Source organism: Nipponia nippon, unplaced genomic scaffold (genome assembly GCF_047370975.1).
Source record: "Nipponia nippon isolate SJK-2023a ecotype South Korea unplaced genomic scaffold, ASM4737097v1 scaffold_9, whole genome shotgun sequence".
Lineage (NCBI taxonomy): Eukaryota > Metazoa > Chordata > Aves > Pelecaniformes > Threskiornithidae > Nipponia > Nipponia nippon.
The window spans coordinates 48,967,650-48,985,477 of NW_028262413.1; the positions used below are offsets into that span (position 1 = coordinate 48,967,650).

The following is a 17,828-nucleotide window of genomic DNA, read 5'->3' on the forward strand; positions in this document are numbered from 1 at the left end:
GCAAGATCCTGCTCCTTGCTGAGAAAATGCCAGGGCTGGCGGGATTGTGCCTGGAGAGCTGCGGTGCAGGTGTCGGTACGGGGCTTTGTAAGGTTAGGGGAAAGCACAGAGTGAGTGCTCCAAAGCGCTTGGGAGTGCAGAGCTGTCAGGAAAGTTTCCTCATCAAACAAGGAGATAAAACCTCAGCAGATGCAGCGGTGAGGAATGGATGGGGTTACAGCCCCCTCGGCTTACTTGCTGGGAGGCTGGCAGGTTCTGGGGGGGTAATTCCCTGGCTATTAAAGGATTTAAAAATGTGCTAAACCGCTGTCCCACAGCGGACTCTCTCCTGAATGGGGACATAAGCAGAAACATCAGCGGCTTAAATTCAGTGATGGGGAGCCATGGAGGGCCTTTCACACACACCAGCGTGCCAAAGGGTTTAAAAACCTGCTTGCGGATTAAAACAAGGAATCAATAATCTGGAGTTTAAGGCTCTGAGAGTCGCTTCGTTAGGAACTTTCCTTCTCAGAAGCTTTATAAACTTCTGGAGCAAACTCCCCAGATAAGTCTTGAAGACAGAAATTACTGTGTCAGCTAGGAAGAAGGATTACAGATAACAGGGAATTAATACTGAAATGCATATGCTATAAATATAACAGGATTACATTTGAGGGTTATGTAAAACCCCTTTTCCTTATGCTGAGCCTCCTCTGGTGGGCACGGTAACCGTGGGCTCCGGCGGTGCGGCTCTGGTGGGCCGCAGCATGTGGTGGAGCGGGTGGGAGTTGGGGCTATCGGGGCGCTGTTCTGCATTTCCCACTTGGCTTCTTGCTCGCAGCTGCTATTTGCTCAGCAGGCGACGCTGCTTCTGTTACCGCCTGTGCTGAAAGGGCTTTTTGTGTGCATTTTATGGAGACCTGTTCGTTTGGCACGTGCCAAAATGCCCGGTGGCCCAGGGCAGGGCGGGCTTGCTCGGATCTGGGCAGCAGCGCATCCCCAGCACCTTGCCGTTGGGGGCCGGTGCTCCTCGGGGTCTGCGTGTCCCTGTTCCACATCCTCCCTGGCCTTTTATCCTCCTTTTCCCCCATGCTGGGGCTGCCTTTGGAAGCCATCCACGGTGTGCCCCCAAGAAAAATCGTTCCCCCCTCGCCCCTCCATCTCTTCCTGCTCGCTGCAGCGGGGTCGGCATCGCTGCAGTAGCCGGGCAGTGGCTGGGGGCTCAGAGGTTTGGCTGGAAACGTGCCCGTGCTCGCCCCTCTCCTTCCTGCTGCGCCGGCTGCTCCTGCTCAGAAACCAAGGGCCTGTTCCTGGGAACGTCCCTCGGCACTGTCCTGAGGTCCTGGCTTCACCGATGGCTCCAAGAGCATCTTCCCAGGGGCTTTTTGTGACTCTGAGGCTCCTTGGTGTTGTGAAGTCATTTCTGGAAACAGGGTTTAGGCTCCTGCCACGGCACACTTGAGCACAGCAGCCTTTTGCTGAGCTCTCACTGCCGGCTGGCTTCTCCCTGTGTTTCAGTCGGAGGTGTCGTGGGCAGGGTGGGTGACCCGGCTCCCCTCCTCGCCGCGGCAGGGTCCGGCGCTGTGCAGCCCGGCCAAATGTGTCCCAGGTGGGCGCCTGGTGCCCTGCTTACACAGAGCAAGTGCATCAGCTGGTGCAATAGCAGCAAAATAGCCAATAAGAATAATAAATCAAAATAATGAAGAATAACAATAATAACGCTGTTTTCTGTGGCAGTGGAGCAGGGGATGGGGGGAGCTGTGGGGACAGGCAGGACTGCAGGAGCTGCAGGAGGACGGTCTCGGCACCTGCGTGGGAGCAGCGGATGGCGCGGGGGCTGCAGGGTGCCCTGCCCTCCTGCCCCGTCGGGGAGCGTGCGTCCCCCTCGGGGACACCCGGCCGCCATGGGTGGGGGACCCTCTGGGCCGGGGCTGCTGCTGGCCCTCGGCAGCCCCTGCTGGGGGGCCCTGGGGAGAGAGGGGGCATTGCAGCCCCCGTAGAGGGTGCAGGCTTGAGCGCTCTGCTCCAGGCGTAGGCACAGATTTCCGAGCTGCTCGTTCCCTGTCTGGAAATGAATGTTCTCAGCCGTATTTTTGTCCGTTTCCTCCTCGCGCCACAGCTCAGATGAGGCACTGGCTTACTTTGAGCGAGCCGTCAGTTAGGAGGACTTCGCTCTGCCTGCAAAGTGAACATTAACTTTGTCCAAGGGATGATAAATCCCAGGCTCATACAGTACAATGCCGAATTTTGAAAATGAAGCATTTAAACCACAATATTGCAATCAAATTGCTAGCGAAAAATCTCCTCATGTTGGCAGTGGAGCTGGTGGGTCTTTGATCTCTCCCAGCTCAGATGTTGCTGCCAAAGAGACTTAAGCTTAAACTTCACTTTGTAAAATAGACTTTTTTGACAGTTTCCTTTAAAAAATAATCTTCTCCTAAGCTCAGGAAGCAGGAGGAATGGCCAGCCCCACAATGAGATTTCCAAACCAAATAGCACAGAAAGGAGCCGCTTTCAACTGCTGCCGTTTCTTCTGTAAATCCTGTGCTTGATCCGCAGAGCGGCTGTGGGGCAATTCACCATTTCAGCTCCAGAACCAAACGTTGCGGTGGGGCTGGGGGCCCGGTGGGGTCGGGTCGGGGCTGGCGGTGGCTGGTGCTGCTCTGGGTGAGCAGCGTTGTCCCGCAGCCCTGGGGCTGGTTGGGCTCCCTCGTCCCGCAGGCTCGGGGTGCTGCCGCTCGCCGGGGTCCCGGCCGTGCCCTGGCAGGAGAGCCGGGACGCGGGTGGCACCCCGCAAATGGCCGCACCGGAGCCGGCTGACGTGGGAGCTCAGCCCAGTGGGTTGCAAAGCCCTGGTGCCCCTCTTAAGCCCTGCTCCTGCTTCTCCCCAGTCCTTTTTGGCTACATCCATGGAGCAGCTCCAGCCCTCCCCAGGCACTGGGGCTGTGAGCTCGGTTGCACGGGCTGCTCGGGGCTCTGAACCCCCTTTCTGCCGGAGCTGCGGAGCTGGGCGCAGCGGAGGAGAGCTGCCCACCAGTTTGCATGGAAGGAAATGCAAAGTTATTACATGGGAGGGAATAAGGAATCTGTTACTATGCAGTTTGGAGCAATCTCAGATGACTCTCTGGGGTGGCGGATTGGGCTGAGGTGCAGCAGAGCCATCGCCGCCACTCCCCAGCTTTTCCCAGCCCACACCGAGCAGCTTTGAACTTGTCTGTGCCTCTGGGCACCCGACCTGCTCCTCTGCCCCTGCATACGGGGCGATGCGGGATGCCTCGCAGCTTCTGCTGACATATTTTCCTTTTCCCCTGGCAGGAGGTAGAAGGCCCTCAGCCCCCCCACCCAGCCCCTCCATTTTGCTCCCAGCGCCCCTGCAGCCCTGGCCATGGGAATTGCTTCCCGGGAGCTTCCCCACCACGCAAGGCGTGCATCATGCCCGCTTGAATAACACAAACAATCCTCTGCTTTTTCTTTCGATCTGGAGTGAGTACACTTCCAGCATCTCCCCGTGATCACAGCTGGTGCTCGTGTCCTTGCAAAGCCTTGGCTGTGGAGTGAACACGGTGGTTGGGGGGATCAGCTGCTCTCCGCAGCCCCTCCTGCTTTGCTGGGCTCCCCCCACCATCGTCCCCTCCCCGGGCTCCCGGCTGGGGCAGGACCGTCGTGACGGCCCTGCGAAGTGTGAGCCGGTCTGCGGTGGCACAGGGTCAGAAGCTGTTTCTTGTCTCAGAGCGGAGTTTTGCAGTGCAAGCACACTGCAGGAGATGGGAAGAACCTGCCTGCTGGGGGTTTCCGAGATGTCCCGTGCTGCGAGACTGCTGGGCACAGCGATGCTCGAGCGAGTGTGTGGTACCCAACTCTCGCCTTCCCCTTGCAAGAGCCACAGTTAAGGATGGCTGATGGAGGTTTTCCAGCGGACGCATCTGCTCTCTCCGCCACACAGCAGCCCCGTTGTGCCGTCCCCACGGCGCGGGGCCATCGGCAGGACCTGGCTGGCTGTCGGCAGGCTGCGGGAAGGGGCCGGGCTGGCTCTGTGCTGGTGAAGGGGCTGGTTGTGCTCAGCCTCATCGTGCAAACTGGCCTCGCTGGCCTGGCATGGTCCTGGAGGGGGCAGGTTTGGGTGGCAGTGGTGCTGGGGCTGGTGCAGGAAGCTCACGCTTTTCATATGGCTTCGGCCTTGGTGCCGCATGGTACCCGATTAAGAAGCTGGAATGAAACAAAACCATCATGGCATGTGGTAAATGGTTTAAAAAAAGGCTGTGCTACTGGTCTCCACAAGCAAGACTTTAGGACAGATGTGGGTCTCATCCTGCAATGCAAAACCAAGCCTCGCTGCAAGTTCATGGCTCCAGAGCGTGGCTGGAGCGCACGGATGTGCTGCCGGAGAGCTGCCGTGCTCGGTGGGACGGGGAACACTCCTGCCTAAAGGGAGGCACACCATTCATTTTCAGATGAGCTGCTATTTTTAAATAGCTCCTTTTTTTTCTTATTTTTTTTTTATTTTAGCTGCGGATGACCCTAATTTTGGCTGAGGAGCTTAGAAAAGCTAAGAATGCAAGGTTAGTTTAATCTTCTTAAAGTTTAAAAATCATCTGGGATTCTTCTGTTTGATAGTGCTGGAGGCGCTTATCTCCCTGTAGAAACCTTGTTTCTGTTTTGCAGCACATCATGCACGACTCTTTCGCAGTAAGGGGTGGCAGGCTTCAGCGCTCTGCACTTTTCATCTTCAGAAACTTCAGAGATGCTGATGCTCGGCATGGCAAGGCGCTCGGGGGCTCCTCTGCACCGCGCCGGGGAGGGCAGGCACGCCGTGGGGCTGACAGCGTCCGTGCTGCCGTGCCGCAGGCCTAGGGCCAGCTGGGTCCCCAGTGGAGCTTGTTGAGCTCTGTTGAGAAGCAAACCCTGCAGTCCCCGGCGCAGGGAGGTTCCTGTCACCAAGCCGTGGGATGGGTGCGTTCGCCACTGGAAAAGCCCGGCAGGATCTCCCTGCTGCCGGCACAGCGCCGTCTTTCTGTCCCCCTGTAAAAAGGGATCATAAAACTCCCTGGAAGAGCTCGTTCCTGAGGCCACCAACGAACCCGTCTCCTCCCCGAGCAGAGCGCAGTAAATCTCTGTATGAAGCTGTTGCTGACATGTTAATGCTCCTCGGGTACCTCGTAAAGATGCTGCGGGCTGGATGGCTCTGAAGTGCTTTGTAGAGGAGCGGCGTGGGTAGCGACGGATTCCCGGAGCCAGTACCGCTCCTCTCGCCCGTGGCAGCGTCCCCCTCCGCAGGGTTTGGCCCTCAGCCAGCTCCTCTCCTCCGCGGGAAAGAGCCCCCGGTTTGGCCGGGGCGGCAGGAGGGGAACGCGCCCAGGCAGCCGCCGTGCCCCGGCCGACACGTGAGTCGGAATACTGGGATGTGCTCAGGGCTCCAGAGATCCTGTAGAAACGGGGAGTGCCGTGAGATCTGGTCCCAGCAAGATCAGGCACGAGGGCCCCCAAGGGCATCGCCCCGCGCTGCCACGCTGCCCCGCAGCGCTGAAACCGTTCGGGTTTCTCTCGCACGTCGGGGTGATGCACGGCGCGGCTGCAGGGACCGTCACAGAAAAATTCCGGTCTGTAGATTTTCTGCCTGCCTGTGCCATAACGCAGCCCTCTGCGAGCAGTGGCACATCTTCATCTCGTTTAACACGAGACTAGGCAAAATTAGGGACTATTATCAATCAGAACAATTCAGCGTGGTGCATCACGAGTGACTGGCAATCCGTGCTATCCTCCGCAGCTCTGCGCTGGCAGCAGCAGCCAGCAGCACGGCGTCGGCCACGCGGGCTCCTGGCACAGCCGCTGCCGCTGCGCTGCCTCTGCAAACCGGCCTCCACCGGGATCCCTCCTGATCGTCCTGCTCAGTCGAAATTAATAATGTAATGCACCATCCTTCGGTGCCCGGGGGTGTCTGGGACACGATGCTGTGCTTAGCTGCAGTTCCTCAAGTTTTTAAACGTAAGAGAAGTTTAAGACAGAAAGAAGGCATTAGCAGCTGTTAGGATTCGGCAGCAAATCACTTTGCGTGGTGCGGGTCAGCTTAGGGTGCGGCGTTGCCAGTGTGCGCAGCGGGGATTGCTCGTGGTGCAGCCGGCAATAGTCTCTCAGACTGCTGTGCCCTGAAAGGCTGACCTCAAAAACCCGCAAACCTTGAGACAGATATAAGTTTTACTTCATAAGAACATGTAAAGATCAAAACATGGAATATTTAAGCTGATATTATGCAATAGACAGCTCTTTTAAGTTGTCATTTGTAAAGACAGTTCAGATAATTTCCCTGAAAGACATACTCATAATGATTAATTTAGAATATGTTTAATTCAAGTTAGAGAGATCAAAGAGAAAGCATTTCCCCCTGTAACGCCGTTTGCATTTTTACACTTCCACTACCTTCCACGGGACTGGGGGATGTCTGATTTGTCCTTTGTTGAGATTTCTCTGTGTAAAAACTGCAGAGGAAAGCATTCTGCAGGCGTTGGTGCTAATTTGGGCCACGGGCAGGGAAAGGGAGAGGAGCCTGTAGCAAATCCCTGCAAAACCAGCTTTGGGAGGTGAGGAGGGGCGTGATGCTGGGGCTGGCGGAATCACCCTCTGCTCTCCTCGTCTAGCTAGAAAGGGTCATGCTTTTGCAGCTTCCCCTGGCGTTTTCCGCGGCCGTTGCCTGTGTGAAAGCTCAATTTGCAGGAGCAGGGCAGAGCCCCGGCTGCTGCGGCGGATGGTGGGTGCCTGCCTGCGGCGGGGCAGGCCCTGGGCACAGCTGCCAGATGTGCCTCGCACCGCTGGCAGCAGCCAGCGCCCGTGTCGCCGCAGCTGCTTCGGGTAGAACAGCCCTTCAGGTCTAATTTGGAATAATTTATGAGCACGTCTTTATTTATGCCACTACAATTTCTGTTATATGGGCAGTTGTTTTAACCTCCGTGGCTGTGGCAGATGTCCCTTTAGTTCAGTGCGCAAAGTAATCTTTTCCAGGGGAAGAAAATAAAATCAGTATTTATTACTATTTTCTGTGTAATGCGGGAGGAGGTGCAGTCTTTGTAACGCACGCGACAGCTGATCTGGGAAGGGTATTTCGTGCCCAACAGGTGAGGAAGGCTCGGGTGTTTGTTCTGCTGCTCACACGGTGTTGTGCCGGGTTAACGGTTGCACTCGATGATCTTCAAGGTCTTTTCCAACCTAAGCAATTCTATGATTCTGTGATTCTACGATTCTGCTGCAGTTTCTCTCTTCTCAAGCTCCGTGTTGCTGCTTCAGCCCTCATTGAAAAAATTAATATTATTTAATGAAATAAGAATAACTTGCTCTAACTCAGGAAAAGCGATTTGGATTCTGGCAGGTTTTGTTAGTCCTTTCCATTTTGTGCCCTTGTGCCTGAGCCGGGCGCACAGCCTGTACCAGGCGGTGGTTGTGTTTGACAGTGATGGATGATACACGCGGAGACTCGATTAGCCTATTAATAAAGCACAATCTAGGCCACGGTTTTCCGAGTTCGGCACCTAAATCAGTATTCAGACTCATAAATGAGTGGCCTCATTTCCTGAGCAGCCGCCGGCGGTGCCGGTGACCACCGCGTGCTGGCGAGCCGCCGGCAGCTCCCCGCTCAGCCGAGCCCCAGGTGTTTTGCTCCGCGTCCGCGGGCGCCGCTGCAGCAGGGCGAGGGGCGCAGGCTGAAGGGACCTGGCTTGGGGTGGGAAGCGGTGGGCACCGCAGCCTGGGACCGTCCACATCTGTGTTCCCAGCGGGAGCAGCAGCTGACGGGGACCTGCCGATTCCCGGCTGCGTTAAATGAGTGTCTCTGCACAAGGGAGCTTGGGAGGGCTGCGGGGCGAGGCGGGCATTCACCCCGCCGGGGCTGGGCTCCCTGGGGACACTTGCTTTGCCAGCCCAAGGAGTCACCTTTGGCTCGGGCTGGAGCTGAGCAGTTGCACTCAAACTCCAGGTTTCTGGTCCTCAAGCCATGCAAAAGGGGACGTGGCTGGTGTGGGTGCCCATCCTGCATGGCCGCAGTGCATCGAAGCCTCGCGGGGCTGGTGCCCAGCCTGCGGCTTCCCCAGCGGGTCCCTGGCCCACGGCCATGGCTGCAGGGCTGCAACCAACGCAGGGTGGGCCACCCAGTACCACAAACCCAGGCCGGTGAGGGTCCAGCAGGCAGGGCAGGCTGCAGCTGGGGGCAGCTGAAATACGAGTTTCGATATCTGAGTATGGAAATGGGAATCTTTCAGTTTTTCCAATGCTGGGTGCATGTGGCCATCATAGCAAGGGTAAGCGGGGGCTTTGCTGTTTGGCCTGAGGAGGAGGAGGGGGGATGCAGGAGAGGAGAGCAGGCAGAGACAATTCCTGAAATTTTAGCTCTGCGCTGTCAGAGCGTTGTTCATGTTGGCTGGCAGGACTTGCTGCCTGCGGGGAGCTCTGTCTGTTTATGGTCTCAGCATCTCCCAAGGGCTGGGATGGGTTTTGGCAGGGCTGCTGCCTGCTCAGCTCCAGCCCATCTCCCCAGCCGTGCTGCGGCTGCAAAACGCTTCAGCTGCCTCCGTGCAAGCTCTCATGGCACCACTCTCAATGCTCTCCTGCTACTTCACCTTCTTTCTGCCCAGAACAGCTATCTCAAGTCTCCATTTCTACAGCAAGGAGAGTTGCTTAAAAACTGAGTAATAAATTGGGGAAGAGCGTGAGTCAGCGGGGCTGAGCTGGGCCGGGATTCACTGCGGTGCCCAGCCAGCAGCCGTCCCCAGCTGCAGGCTCTGCAAGCCAGCTTTTGGCTGCTCCGCTGTATTTTAACAGCAGGGTCCAAAAGCCCAGCACCGTTTTACTTTGGCAGGGGCCAGGCGAGCTTCGGCGAGCCTTTTACTGCCAGGCTGCAAGGTCGGGCCCCCCCAGGGGAGCGCCAGGGCAGCGTGCTGTGCCATGCCAGCGGCAGGCAGCCTGGCCAGCACAAGGACACTTGTCCCCTCAGGTGCCAGCCAACCTCGTGGCCCTGTGAACAGCACCTGGAGTCCTTGGCTGCACTGGGGTGGTGGGTGTCCGGCGTCCCCCCGATGAGCTGCAGTCCTGGAGCGGGATGCTGACCCACGGCTGCTGCCCGGGCAGCATGAGCAGCAGGACTGGGGCTGGGCTGGGGCTGGTTCTGGGCTGCAGCCCCGTGGGTGTCACAGGTGCCCTCAGGACAAAGTAATGAGCCGGCAGCCGTGGCCGGGGCTGCCTTTGAGCCCTGGCTTTCGATGGCACCCGCTGCTGTGGCTGTGGGAGGTGGTATCGTATGCAGCGGCTTCTCCCATGCTCCTCCTCGGATCCTCTGCGATCCCTCCCTGGGGGATTTGCTTGCAGGAAAGCAAAACCTTGCTGTTACCCCCGGCATAGTGAGAGCAAAGCCGCAGACCCATTTATGGGCCCAGAGAGGTTTTACAAACCACAGAACAGAGGAGCTTCGCGTCCCGCGGCTGCAGCCGCCGGCGTGGCTGGAGCAGAGCTGAGCAGAGCCCGCTGCGGCCGCGCTGCGTGCTCCTGCGGGGAGCGCCTGGCTGCTGAAACTTCACCTCAAAGCCGTCTCATCTGCTCAGACAAAGCTTTTCTAGAGTTGGTTTTCTCTTGCGTGTGCACGCAGCTCGCAGGGACAGGGGTACAAGGCCAATGGGGGGTTTAACCTGCAGAGATGTGATGCTTTTGAGAGCGGTGAACATGCCCACGCCCCTCAGCATGGGGAGAGACGTCTGAATGCCCCCAAGGACTCAGGCTATGGCTCGGTGTCTTTTAATGCCACGTGTTTTACAGTGCATCAGTCGCTGCATAAAAAGCCGCCCTTGACTGCATCCCAAACAGATCCCATCAAACACATTTGCCACAGGAGGCTTTTTAAGACTTGACTTAAGCTTGGCCGATGCCTGAGTGAGTGCTGCCCCATTCTGCGAGCGAGGCGTGAAGGACCGGGGAGCCGGGGAGCGGGGGCTTGCTGCCAGGGCTGCCAGGCTGTGCACGGAGACAGCCGACGGATCCTCTCCATTGCCTCCGGGTATTTTGGCGAGACTGCCATGCCGATGCCGTGAGCACAGAGCTGGGCTCCGAGAGCTGCAGGTGCTGGAGTGAGGGGAGGGCTGGGGTGCGACCGGGATTTCCAAAGGAGGCTTCATGTCAGCGATCGCTTCGAGGCTGTCATCTTCAGGGAGCAGCAGGGCCCGGTGAGCACCCACTGCCCCTCGACTGAGCTTTGCTGGGCAGCACCCAGGCCTTCCCTCTGCCGCTCCGCCTGGCGCAGGGGCTGTCTGTCCTTCTCCTTCCTTCTGTTTGGGCTGCAGCTGGGGCGGGGGCTGCACGCCCTGCGCCCCCCCAGTGCTCTCCTCTGTGCTGCACCGCCGATTCTCCTGCTGACTGCTGTGTGCGACTGCCCAAAACGCTCCATCAGCCCCTTGCGTTGCTGCTGGCCAGGCGCCAGCGCTGCAGCAGCCGGGTGAGCAGGACGGGCTCTCCCCGCGCCTCCGCCTGCAAAGGCAGAGTTTGCACCCCGGGAGCCGGGATGGGCCCTGCTCCGGCGGCCGCCTCGGATCGCCTTGTTGCTGCCCTGGTGCCCGCCAGGCTCCGGCACTGGTGCCAAGGGCAAGTCGTTTTAGCAGCTGCGTGACTGCAGCCTGAACTTCATGATTCTCTAAACGAAGCACTATTTATTTAAAATGCAGAGACATCTGCCATACCTAGCCAAGCCCCAGGAACGGGTTAATGCCAGACCTGCGGTGTTCTCTGATTGCACGGCCTGTGTTTGCTGAGTGATTATTTGATCAGATAATGCACGTGTTCAATGTATTTGTCGGGAAACAGGAACCTGTGTTATCTGAAGGAGGCAGCATCGGCTGTCAGGAGCAGCCTTTGATCAGGGGAGATGCTGCGCTGTAAAGCAGGTCCCCCATCGGCTGCAGCGCAGCCATGCCCGGGCCCTTCCGCAAACCCCAGAGCGCGGCGGAGGGCAGGCAGGCAGCAGGCAGGGCTGCCAGGCTGAGGGGCCGGATCCTGCCAGCGCGTCCCCGGCACCCCGGGCCCCTGCCGCAAAGGGGCAGAGGCAGCAGGGTCCAAACGATTTTACCTCTTCTCCCTCCCTGGCCCCAGGCGAGGGGGTTTCCCTGGGCAGCAGCACCTGGTTTAAGCTTTTCAGAAATAAATAAAATACTGGTTTCGATCCCAAACCTGACACAGACTGGGAGGACCCCGCTCTCAGCAAGCGCTGAGCCTCAGGGGGTGAGACCACCGCGGAGGTATGGCTCTGCTTGGCACGGAGCCGCTGCCCCCGGGACGGGTCCTGCGGGCAGCTCCGCTGGGTAGAGGTTCATGAGGTGTTGGGGTGCATCTGGGTTCTTGTCCACGAGCAAAATGTTATAGTGGTCCATTATAAATTGGATGGAAAATTTTGGAGTAGTTAAATCGCTGTCATTTACGGGGTTCGCTATACAGCGTTGCACAGCTGTGCACTTGATGTGGATAAGTCCCATTGCTGATAAATCAGCTCTCGTGTGGGGGCTCTGCGGCCCTTTTGGCGTGCGATTCTGGAGAGCAAAGGAACTGTTGAACCAGAGGATCCCCGGTGTAACTCCTCATTCTTCTTGGCTTACTGATGCCAAACCTTTGGTGGGTAGGAAAAGCATTTCTGGATAAAGTGGTGGTGATCTTTTTGACAGAGGGGATGCACAGCCCACCTCCAGCAGTGCCCCCCCGGCTGGATGAGGGGTGAGCGGGGTCCCAGGCAGCTGCCCACAGCCCTGCTGCAGTCCTGGGGGCCGTGCGCGGGCGGCACCGGGGCCCCGGGGCCCTCGGCTCGCTCCTGTGCTGCGTTTCCATGCCAAATGCAGGAAGAACCACGTGTCCTGGGCCAGCACCACCGTGGAGCAGCTCACGGCACTCAAATTCAGTGCGTGCTTCAGTCTGTGCGATGCTGGAAATTAGATTTTTAATAATTTTGAGATCTATCAGGTTTTATATCTATAATACTTTAAAATTCCCTGTTAATGTTCAGTCTAGCGCTGTCTGTAAGTTATACTGGCACACAGGGCCTTATAAAGCTGTTAATTCTCATTGCCCAGATGCTCCCGCTCTCTCGAGTGGGGGTCTGGCAGCGCCGGCTGCTCCTGGAGAAAGTATAAACCTGCGGAGTCCCCTGCCACAGCCCGCAGCCGTGCTGGGCCCGGGGACAAGGAAGGGGGAAGGCTTTTTCCTAAAAGCTCAATAGCAGAAAAGGGCACAGAAGAAACATGGTAAAAACAGGCAGGTCAGCACTGGCCTCCCGCCGCAGGGCCAGGGCAGGGAAAGTCTGCTTAACAGAGCCAGGAGAGAGCAACAGCAACGAGGCGACGGGGAGCTGTGCCATGCCTACGGCGAGGGATCGCAACAGCGGCAAAGCTGCCGCCTTGCTGATCTGAGCGCCTGAAAACACGGGCCAGCAAACAGACCCCAAAATTCACAGCTTCCCCGTCTAACGCCTCACTACGACTCGAGCTGCAGGGCAATTCCCAGGCTCTGACCTTGGTCACGGTTTTCTTTATGCTTTTAAAATACCCTGGGCGTTCCGTGGCGTTTGGGCTGCGTTGGGGCGGTTGCTGTTCTGCTGACCCGCTCTCGCTGCGCTCTCGCCGCGTGCTCCATCCAGGCAGCTTCGCCTCCGCAGCGCTGCCCAGAGCTGCCTGGACACAGATGTGTTGTCCAAGCAAATGTGGTTTTTGGCCAATGCTGCAGTCTCCTGCCAAGCCCCGGGCAGCCTCAGCACCCTGCCTGGGCACGAGCCGCAGGTCTCTGGACAGGGATGGGGACCGGTGCACTATGGGTTCCTGCTGCCGGCTGCTCTTGGGCTGCCCCTGGGGTGGGAGGGGAGATGGTTTCTGAGCTGAAAATACCGCTGGTGGAGCACCAGGGACGTTGGTGGCGTTTGCACCGTCCTTGATGTCACCTTACAAGTTTCAGACCCTTCACCCGCCCGTCGTGCCCCAGCTCCTTTGCTCCGCTGCCATTGTCCTGCCGCTTTGTAAATGAGTTTCTTTGTCTTGCAGAGAGATGCCAAGGGCCAGTACCTGTTCGACCTTCTCTGCCACCACCTGAACCTGCTGGAGAAGGACTACTTCGGCATTCGGTTTGTGGACCCCGACAAGCAAAGGGTGAGAGCCCTCCCTGCCTGGGCTGGCTGTTGGGGTTTCTTGCCGCTCGGTGGTATCAGACCTGTCCTTGCTGCTGCAGCTGCGAACCAGAGCGTGAGGCAAATGGCTGCAAGAAAATTCGGTTTAGGCAGTGATGAGGGGCTCTGTCCCAGCGGTTCTCCCCTGCCTTGCTGCTGGGTACCCTGACGGGTCATTGCTTTGCCCATGGGAAGGGCATCTACTCATGGTCCCCTGAGCACCCTGGGGAGACCCCCGGCCCCTTCCCACCTCGTCTGCTAGAGCCAGGGCTGAGCCTCATGCTGCAGCCCCGGGGAGGGGGGGCCTGGGTGCACCCGGGCTCCAGCAGCAGCAGCCTTGGTGTCCCGGCCCCGCTGACGCATCCTCGGCATCTGTTGGGATGTGCGAGCCAGGGGGGCTCGCACGGCTCTCAGGTCCCCGTGCGAGTGGTGAAAGCATCTCGTGTTTGCCAAGTGAGAGGATTTGACGCTATCGCAAAGGCAAAGGGGGAGATCTCCTGACACTGGGTTTGCAGGACTATTTCTAGAGCAGAGCCGTGTTTTAACACTGAGATTAGGCCATGCGACAACTTTGTACTGAGAATCCAAACACTTGTGCGTGTTGCCTCGGGCAATGAAGAGTGAGACAAGACATGGGAGTGCGTGGAGCTGAGAGCCCCCGCAGCAGGACCTGGTCCGACCTGGCAGGGCAGCTCCCAGCAGGGAGCCGTGCAGACCCCCGCTGCGTCCCCGGGCAGCTGCAGCAGGTCCGGGCGGAGGGTGGCACAGCAGGGCCAGAGCCCTGCGGGGGGGTCCCCTGTGCCATGGTGCCACGAGCTGGATTTCCACACAGCCATTGTGTGAGTGAGTCCTGCCACTTCTTCAGGGTTAACTGTCCCTGCTCCTTTTACAACGCGTGCAGAGTGCAAGCTCTGCGCAAACACGTTGAATCGCCACTTCCCATTAGAGCACTTGAGGTTTGTGAATGGGAAGCGCTGCGAAGGCACTCGCAGGCGTAGCTATTAATAATAATCTTGTGTTGCGTTCCTGCTGATCAATATGAGCCACCGTAACAGTTCCTGCTCCCAAGGCACCTTCTGCGGCGGCTGTTACAGGGAGCATCCGCTGCTGAGCAAGGAGCTGGGCCCCGCGTCGCTGCCGGCAGCCGGGGAGCTGCTCCTTCCCTGCTGCCTGCAGTGGGACAGGGCCCGTCTGAGCCCCTCGCTCCCCCCTTTCCCCTTCCAGGGCACCCACTGACACTCACGTGGCTTATCTGCCCAGCGCCGTAGCCTCCTCTTCCTCACCCTTCCCACCTTGCTAAGTTGGAGCTGTCAGGGAGCGCGAGATGCTGCTGCCTCTCGCGGGGTCTTCGGACCATCACCCCCCCACGTCACCTGTGCCCCCCAACTTGTGTTTTCTGGGCTCTCTCCCTCCCGACTTCTCCAGCCTTCTCCCAGATCTGCCTCCTGGCCATCGTCGTCACGCTGATGCACGCCCTGATGGGTGGATTTGCAGTGGCTGTGGAGCGGTGGCTCTTCAGTACTGGAGAGGCATTTTTCTTGCATGATGCTGGCGGATCGTTAACTGCCACTCCACTTGTGTTGGCTCTTAGTTTCCCTGCTTTTTGGTGAATCGCCTCTTTAAATGCATGTAGAAATAAAACCCTGTGCATTATAATGCATTATTATGCATCATCTCTATGGGCATGGCTGGTGGAGAGAGAGCGCTGCCGAAGTCTGCGCTCACCGAGAGCTCCGCACGGCGCTCTGGAAAACCCCTCGGCACAGTCACCCTGGAGGAGGTGTGCTGGGGTTTTTTCTCGGAGCATCTTCTCTTGCAGCAAACGAGCGGGCAGATGGAGAACACAGGGTCTGTGTCTTGTCCGAGCTGGTGCAAGGAGAGGATGTTTCTCTGCTGTCGCGTGTGGTGGTGTCAGCGTCCAGGGCCGGATCCTGCCCGGTGCTTCTCCTGCGCTCCGGCTGCAAAGCCCAAAGCCAGCGGGCAGTGGCTGCCAGCAGCAGCGAGGGAGCCCCCCGGGGAGAGGGGTGCGGAGGCAGAGCTGGCACACTCGGTGATGCCAAGGACGCTCCTTTTACTGGTGCTTTGCTGCTCCTGGGAATAAGCCGATTCAGTTGAGGCCACGAGGGTTGAGGCAAGAGCCATCGCTCAGCTTTGAGCAGCATCCCAGGACGGGGCTGCTCGGGGTGGGGAGACCCCTCTGCATGAGAGCCAGCCCCAGCCCTGCAGCTCACAGACGCTGTGGCTGTCAAAGACCTGCCCGGGTTTAGCATTCCCTCGGCTGAAAGTGCTGCATTGAAGCCTGTGATGAACTAAGCTGTCGCTTCAGTCCATTATTTCTGATGCACAAATCAATATTGCTTATTGACGGTGGACTCAGCCACGTGCCTGATGGCAGCCTGGGCTGGGGATGCACCGGGGGGGGGCACAGCAAGCAGGGCCGACTCTGCTCCTGCCCGGGGCTGGGCTGGGAGCCGCAGCACTCGTGTGATGTGGGAGAGGCGGCTGCTGCAGCCCACGGCGCACTCCAGGCACGGCTGCGGCTCCTGCCGGGAGGGCACGTGGCCGTCACTGAAAACCTCTTCATTTTTAAGCGTGGCCGTGAGGAGCCTGTGCTCTGCCCTGGGGCTGCTACAGGTGAGATGCATCTGTTGAGAGCACAGGGCCACAGACATCAGAGATGCTGAAAAGTGAGGAAAACAAGAGAAAAAAATCCTGGCTCCTTGCCCGTGGTTTCCTGGCACTCGGTTGGGTCTGGGTCAGGGGATGCTGAGGCTGGCACTCAAACCATTTCCGCCCAGTCCGAAAGACAACGATGCTTCTTCCCAGTGTGGTGGGGACCGTCATGACCTGGAGGTTCCCTTGGTCCTGCGGTGGGTTCCTGGGACCGGGGCAGGCGTTTCCCGCAGGAGCCCTCCGTGGTGTTCCTTCCCCATCCCCAGCGCTGCTGTCGGAGCACCAGGACCACTCGCTGCCAGCGGCCGTCGGATCCCACGGGGCTGCCCCTCGCCCCCGGGCTCCCCAAAGCCTCATGCCGGAGGGAGGGGCTGTGTCTGCACAGTCCCGGGAGTTACCGAGGCGAGGGACCAGAGCCCCGGGTCGCCGGGCATGCTGTGACGCCCTCGACCCCTGCTGCTGGTTTTTGCAGTGCTGCCAGCAGCACATCTGCATCAGTGCCAAGCGCACCCCAGAAACACCCGAGTGAAACCCAGACCAGTTTGTGCAGCCACGTGGAGCCACCGCTCACTGGTTTTGTCTCAGTGGTGGACATTATATTTGGAGTTTCCTACAGCAGTCCCAGATTTCAGTGATATATCTTTGTAGGTCTGTAATCCTTTGTGCTAACTAGTGTTTGCCTTAATTGTAGTCCCTTTGCTTTGGTGTTTTGGGGTTCCCTCTTCCCAACACACAAGCATCTGAAGCTGCTTCTTGACTGACAACGCTTTGTTTCCTAAATGTGCCTGCTCAAACGATGTCAAATCAAAGCAGCAGCTATTCCGCGGCTTTGCTGCAGGCAGAGCTTGATGGTTTCTTTTTGATGGCACAGAAGTGTAATTTCAGAAATATGGGCTTGAACTGAACCTTCCTGGTGTCACGCTATAATTATAGATCCCGGTTCCTGGTGGGGTTGGGCTGGGTGATTTCAGCCGGTCGTTGCAGCCAGCGCTGCAGAGCCATTGCCGTCCCCGGCAGAACCGCGCTGCTGCGTGCTCCTGCCTGCCGGCACTGCGTGGCACGGACGGCCACAGACCCCGGGAGCAGGACGCCGGGCAGGGCCCAGGGCAGCCCCACACTCCCCGGAGCCGCCAGCCTGCGGGGAGGTGGGTTTGTACTTTTTACATGCAGGACTTTGATTTAGGCTTTAAAAATCAGACTTCAAAGTGACCAGTCCGTGCACTTCTTCGACGCCATCCAGTGCACACGTGTAACCACGCGGCACCAGTGAAGGGTGATTTTAACAACTGGGGACCAGGTGCCTCGGCACAAAAACCTTCACTGCCGTGCTGTGATTGCTTACTCAGCTGGCTGGCGAGCAGAGCACCGGGAGCAGGGTGAAGGATCCTTTGCCCTCTAACTTGGCCACGTTGTTGGCACTGATTGAAAACCGCACTTGACGTTGGGGACAGCGTGCCTTGTTGGGCAAGGGAAAATCCTGCCGGCGAGCCCCTGCTCTGCTTGGTGCCTCTCCTGGGGCTGGCGGAGGGTCCTTGCTGGGCGCTGAGCAAGCACAGCCGCTCACCCTGGCACCAGCGGAGCCCGGCTGTGCCACTGCGTCGGCCCGATGGGGCTGCCCAGAGGGGATGCGGAGGACCTCGCTTTCCCCGAGGCCGTGCAGAGAAGGGGACATCAGATGGGGGATGCTGGGGCTCGGGTCCTCCTCGGGCTCTCCCTCGGCTGCCGGCCGGGCAGGGGCTGCACCCCCCTCCCACCTCTGCCGGGCAGCTCATGGACTCCACCACAGCATAGACGTTTATTTCAAGTAGAGGGGTTTGTTTGTTTGTTTAATTTTGCCCTGAAGAGTCAATGTTATTAACTGAAAGTGTTTGTTGCTGAGTTGCTTTAATTACCTTCTTTTTCCTTTCAGCATTGGCTGGAATTTACCAAGTCGGTTGTGAAGCAGATGAGGGGTGCGTATCACTGCGAGCAGATGTCCTGGACAGTGGTGCACGCTCCCTTTGTTTGAGATGTA

General features: G+C 58.4%; 1 protein-coding gene across 5 annotated transcripts in view; it reads left to right on the forward strand.

Annotated features, from left to right (window-relative positions):
• Positions 1-17,828, forward strand: part of FRMD5 (FERM domain containing 5) — a 116,679-nt gene that overhangs the window by 71,870 nt on the left and 26,981 nt on the right. For all 5 annotated transcript variants that reach the window (XM_087744040.1, XM_087744042.1, XM_087744041.1 and 2 more), the window contains exons 2-3: positions 13,020-13,124; positions 17,724-17,766. In XM_087744040.1, the coding sequence (XP_087600166.1) occupies positions 13,020-13,124; positions 17,724-17,766 (148 nt within the window). The remainder of the gene's footprint in view (positions 1-13,019; positions 13,125-17,723; positions 17,767-17,828) is intronic.